The sequence below is a fragment of the Sinocyclocheilus rhinocerous genome, unplaced genomic scaffold, assembly GCF_001515625.1.
Source record: "Sinocyclocheilus rhinocerous isolate Xijiao unplaced genomic scaffold, SAMN03320098_v1.1 scaffold220, whole genome shotgun sequence".
NCBI lineage: Eukaryota > Metazoa > Chordata > Actinopteri > Cypriniformes > Cyprinidae > Sinocyclocheilus > Sinocyclocheilus rhinocerous.
In genome coordinates, this window is record NW_015666573.1 from 910,706 (window position 1) to 916,940 (window position 6,235).

Here is a 6,235-nt window from a genome sequence, read left to right on the forward strand (position 1 = left end):
AAAATAAAGTATCGGGTAGGTTTAGGGTAGGTGTAGGGAGGGCTTTATTGTACCAATAAGGTGGCATCCATTTAATAATTAAAATTAAAATTATAATTTACACTCAATACGTTATTATTGCATACTGTTTTATAATGTACTACAATACTGAAGTGCAGATAATTGCCACTATTTGCAACAAGTAGTATACTTGATAGTAGAAATCCTGCTATTTTAACATAGTGTAAATAGGTATTTGCACTGTGTAAATAGCATATTGCTAAAAATACTGCTTTTTTCACTTAGTGTAAATAGAATCCATTGCTAATACGAGATTTGAAAAGGGAGGAAAAAAAAGTTCGGCAAAAGACGGGATCGAAGCCGGGTCGATCGCGTCAAAAAGCCAACAATACGCACTTATCCATCTGCGCCACTGGTGCTGATGTTTTACAGTCACTTTTAACTAAATGTAAATATACACTCCGTATTTTTTATTCCATAGTAAGGGCAGTTCATACAATACATTTAAACTGAGCTACTTTAATACCATCTCCGAACTTTCTACCACGACTCTGCTGTTCTTCGGCTGGTTCTTCCCTGTATACGTTGATTGACAGATGTCTCGTCCAGTCAGCGGTGAGTAATCCCAAACCAATGGCGCTGTCTCAAACTATACCTACCTCTTCCGGTTTGTCTGATTTGTCATTGTGTTTTCTGACTTATTTTGTTTTCGAATTTGTCATTGTGTTTTCTGACTTATGTTTTCTGAATTGTTGTGTTTTCTGAATTGTTATTGTTTTTTAGACTTGCATTTGCGTTTGTAATTTGTTATTTTGTTTTCAGAATTGTGATTTGCTTTGCACTTCTCGGCCACCGTAGAAAGCTCTCGGATTTCATCAAAAATATCTTAATTTGTGTTCCGAAGATGAACGGAGGTCTTACGGGTTTAGAACGACATGAGGGTGAGTAATTAATGACAGAATTTTCATTTTAGTGTGAACTATCCCTTTAAGGTTTTCTGGTTATACTCAGTAGATGTTTAAATATTCATTAACCTCACGGTGTTCTTTGTACTGTTTAAATGTAATATTTAAATATCGTTGTGCTGCTTGTTGTGTTGCACATTGTTTCAAAGCAGTAAGGATTGGTTTTAAATCTATTTATGTTTTATGATTTCCAGCTTTCAATTAAAATATTTAAGTTATGAAAATCCTAAATAACCAAATTAGGATTTCTAATCATTTAGCCGATTTATGAATAAACTATAAAAACTTATATAACTACTATAAATATTAAATAAACTTCTAAAACTTTCCCCATGGGGTTTCCAGGCCTGGAAGTCATGCTTCAAGGCTAGGTGTTGTTTTATCTAATCATTTTCAACTGTGATTCCAGTAATTCATAAATTGTATGATTTTAGTATTTATAATCTTCATACTATATCAGTTGAAAAAATCAGATTTGTCATCTTTAATTAGTCTAATATAGTTTACTAAAAGACACCCTACTTAAAAGTGGAAAATCTCATAATACACTAACATACCTAGTTATTAAAAATATAGAATGAATATTGAAACCAGTACAAATACAGTGCTTTATTTATGTTTCTGGTAGCTGAGAAACAGGATTTATCATTGGAAATCAAATTGCACTGGAGGAAAAAAAATAAATCTTAAAACAACTTTTTTTTTTTTTAAACCTCTAATTGGCTTGTTTCTCATTATGGTACAGTTGAAATAATGTACTACAGTGCATTAAGGAAAAACATCCCTGATTGCTTTATAAGAGAAAGGAGGAAGAAAATCACATCATCTAAATAGCCTGCTTTCTGTCAGTAAAACAAATAAAAGTACAATTATATATTAATAAACAACAACAATTCTACTACTAATAAAGTCTTAATCTCAGTGTTGCTGTAAAGCAAATATGATGTGCACAAATATAGCCTTGCTGAGGAGTTCAGAGATAATAGAAAGGCCATCAACCAAAGGAAATGCATCAACTTTTTGCTTTTTTTAATTGCACATATACTCTGTTCAAAATACCCCCCGAAAAGTATACAAGATCTATCAGAAAAGAGTGATATGATTATATTATAGCATTTATGATATATTTTCGAGACAGATGCCAGATGAACAATGGCATCGATTTCTTATGTTTTGCTGCCACTGTTATATTCTGTATATGACAAATAGTTCTGTGATGCAAGAAAGCAATTTAAGTGTGTAGGAGTGCAATCACTACACTTATTACTCTTTTTCAGTGTTAGGCTCCTATACGGACCAAAAATGTCAATCAAATAAAAAAATTTAAAAAAAAAAAAAACACACCTTGACCTGAAGACCTCAATTATGGGATCTCCTTGAGCTTCTAAAGCAGTTAAACTTTTCTTCTCTCAAAAACTTGGTCACCATATAGAATATTACATATATTGGAATAATTTTCAAAAAAATGTAAAAGACATGATTTAAGCTACAAAATCAAAGGATGAGCTGCTTGATTTAAACCATTTTGGATGTTGCTACTCTGCTTTAAATTACAAAACTATTAATCTCAGGACACATAAAGCAGGGCACTACAGGAACTCAGTGTGTCTTCGAGCCAGCAGAGGACACTAGTGTATTGCTTTGCCGTATTCGTATCCCTTACGAACACATTAAAGTACTAGTGAATTAGAGTTGTGTGAAATGCACCATCTGCTGGAACCAGTGATTCAAGTTGGTGTGGCAAGCAGAAGAACTCTTAAATCCTAATTACAGTAGCAACTCCTCTGAGATTTAAATGGATCAATTTTAAATCCTGCCTGGCAACTCAAAACACAGTTTGAAATGGAGGGAGGGGAATGAAAAGGACAACAGATCTCTAGAAGAAAGAGACAAGTTGAACTTAGCAAGAGCAAAGCAAGATCCAGCAGCTGGGTGTGACACCCAGTGCTAAAAACCCAGATAACGCTAACTAGTAAAGGGTGAAAAGAGAAGGACAGACAGACCAATAGGACAGATAAGAGTAATTATGTTTAAGTAATTAAAAAGGTTAATGGAAAAAAGCATAACTGGAAGGCAAACGGGAGGAGAGAGTTGAGAAGTAGGACACAGAGAGAATGAGGCAGCAAGCAAGTTGGAGACAAACAGAAAATGATTAGGTGCACAATCTCAGTCCTTCTCAGCAAATGTCAACTTTGGTCAACCCTGAAAGACTACATTCAGTCAAAATAGAGAACAAAACCGAGAACAGGACAGATTGACAACAGTAAACACCTGAGGAAGAGAGTCGTAACTTGGGAGAACTGGAGACAGTAAGATAGATAGTACAGGATATTTAAATAAAGTTCTCTTTATTGATAATTGTCTTTCAAAAAAGACACTAAAAAACACACATAGTAAGCAAAGAATTTCAAAGCTTTTGCTGTGATCCATCTACAAAAAAAGTAAAAAGTTCCAACATGATTGTTTGTTTTAAATCACTGGATCTCTAAATGGAAATTATGCACCTGTGACAGTCTCTCTCTACCTCACGCTTTCTCTGCACATCCATTCTCCCTGCATGTGTGTGCGTGTGTGTGTATACATGTATCACATTTCACTCAGACTGGCTCTCTAACTAATGCAGTTCTGTTTAAACAGTGACGGGGACTTGACCCGCACCTCTCGACCCACCCCCTTTTGACCCCTCTGTCTGTCTCAATCTTTCCCAGAGCCTGGCTGGGCATTTACACGTAGGCTTCGTCAGAGACTCCCTGACAGAGAGACAGGTGGAGAGATGGGGGCAATGAGCAGTGGAGGGGGAGGGAAGGATGGGTGGAAAAACAAACACAAAGAGCATAATAAACATAACCGACGCTCACACACGCAGTCTCATATATAAACACACATTTGTAATGTTACATGAGGAAAAAAATAAAAAGAGAAAGAGAGAGAGAGAAAAGGACTTAAACCCTGGGTACTGTTTTGCTTTACAGCTGTTTGGAGACGGAAAGAAAGAAGGGAGGTAGAGAAAGAGAGTGGAGTCAGAACGGGGAATTTTTGGAGAGAAGATGTTCATCCAGCGGGTGTTATTTCTTAGCTTTTCCACCCTTGGCTGAATTTCGTGGCGGGGTGACTGGACGTCCTGAGCCCATTCCACCTCCTCCACCGTAGTATAGCTTCTTATCGGCTGGCTTAAGGATCTGAGAGAAATAGGACGAGAGTAAGCAACAGCGCACAACAGCAAAAAGACTTCCAAATATAGACATGTCCGCCCACAGAGAGAGAGCACTTCAATATATATAGTGAGCAAAGCAGAAGCTCCGTTTCAAAACCTAGCGAGCTACTTACACAGGGACCATCCTAGCCGTCATGGAACCTCACAATTGACCAATTTAAAAACTCTACATAGGCAGCAACTCTGTGGGAGACTTGACTCACAATTGATTTCAATACAGTTTGACATTAGCAATACTGAGCTGCCTACATAGGAAGCTGCCTTCTAAGGACACTCGGCATGAGGCACTTGACTCACAACTGATAACATATGCTAATGTGAAACTGTTGAAAATGTAAAATTCAAGAAGAACAAACAAACAAAAGTATTGTTTTTTTTTAACTCTTCATAAACACTTTTCAGAAGCGGATAATTTAAAATCAACTAATTTAAATATTACAAAAAAAAACTACAAAACAATTTTCCTTGCCTCATCCACTATCTTCAGACTTTTTTTTTCCCCCACAGAGCTTATTGGGGTTGTTTTTTTTTAAACTATTGCTTGGCAAATTTTCACAGGCAAAATTCAAAGGAAATTCTCAAATTATTTCCTTATACAGATTTCTCAATAGGTCCAAGTTGGTCTATAAAATTATCATTTTTATGATTTAAAATATAAACTAAAGATTTTCCTCAAGCTACAAAATTAAATTGATTAAAAACTTTGTTACAATATAGACAAATAGAGATTTTTATGTCTGTGAAATGTTACTGCACATTTAGAATGAGGTATCTTACAAGGCAGCATGTTTAAAGAGCATAGCTTTTTCGGATTTGTACTGAGAGTACCCCATGATGACTTAAAAAGCATCTGTAGGCAGCATACTAAGCTTTCTGGAAAAGAACAATAGTCACTGTAGAGAACAAACCTTCAGAAGATGATCTAATGCAAATCTAGAGAGGAAGCTGGCCAGACCTATTACATCCAAGTATATTTTATGCATTTGCAGAGGAACTGAAAAGCCTTGTATTAAAGGGGTCATATGATGCGATTTCAAGTTTTTCTTTCTCTTTGGAGTGTTACAAGCTGATTGTGCATAGATAAGATCCCTGAAGTTGCAAAGACTAAAGTCTCAAACCCAAAGAGAAAGGCAAAAGAGAGGGAGGAAAACGACAGCTCTTCTCTTACCTGGAAGGAACACATGAGTGTCTCATCCACACTCATCATGGCCCCGGCATTATCAAACTCGCCACAGTAGTTAGGAGCAGAGAACAGGGTGACTAGCTGTCTCTTCGCAAAAAACTCATAACCATCCTCCACCACCTGCACAAGAAGATAACGTCACATTTTGTAGAGTCTTTTAATGCTGTAATGCTTTATGGAAACATTCCAACCACCGCAGAGCATAAACTAACCTGATGTGCCCTGCATATTAGGTCCATGTCATGTTTGTGAAGGAATTTGGCCACCACGTCTGCACCAAATGTGAAGGACACGCCACGGTCATTCTCTCCCCAACCCAGTACGTCTTTGTCTGGGTCGGCCCAAAGCAGGTCACACAGCAGCCCCTGGTCAGGTACATCCGTGGGCCGCATGACACGCCGCACCTGCTCCATTGACTGCAGGTCTGGAGAGAGGCCTGGAGCGGAAAACAATTCATTATGTTTCACAGTGCACTTCTAGGGAGCAACTTAAAAACAATTTGCAATATTTACTGCAAAAAATGCGCTGTTACTTTAATTCAGCGATTGCAGCGCAAAAATAGACTCGGTGCGGAAACGATCTCTGCACTGCTGCAGACGCACCTGGAACACACTGCTGGACATCAACCGTGTGCAGTGTGCACACTTTATTAATCTGTTAACATGAGCGCGGGGGAAAAAAAAAAAACGCACCACATTCACACTGCAAACGGAGTAATGTGAACCTGGCATTATGTGTGTGCGCTGCAAGTGTGCATGAGCGCACGGTCTCCAGAAGAGCACGCGAGCGCTGAATGGTTAAACACTGGCAAGAATTAAATTGTAATGCAATTTATAAACTTTAGTGACGATGTGACACTGCCTCGATTGTGCA

At 37.6% G+C, this 6,235-nt stretch overlaps 1 protein-coding gene across 1 annotated transcript in view; it reads right to left on the reverse strand.

Moving 5' to 3' along the window:
• Positions 1 to 3,294: 3,294 nt before the first annotated feature.
• Positions 3,295 to 6,235, reverse strand: part of ppp1caa (protein phosphatase 1, catalytic subunit, alpha isozyme a) — a 24,986-nt gene continuing 22,045 nt past the window's right edge. Inside the window, exons 5-7 of the mRNA XM_016544285.1 lie at positions 5,575 to 5,798; positions 5,348 to 5,482; positions 3,295 to 4,144 (exon numbers count right to left, since the gene is read on the reverse strand). Coding sequence (XP_016399771.1) covers positions 4,031 to 4,144; positions 5,348 to 5,482; positions 5,575 to 5,798 — 473 coding nt within the window. The 3' untranslated portion in view covers positions 3,295 to 4,030. The remainder of the gene's footprint in view (positions 4,145 to 5,347; positions 5,483 to 5,574; positions 5,799 to 6,235) is intronic.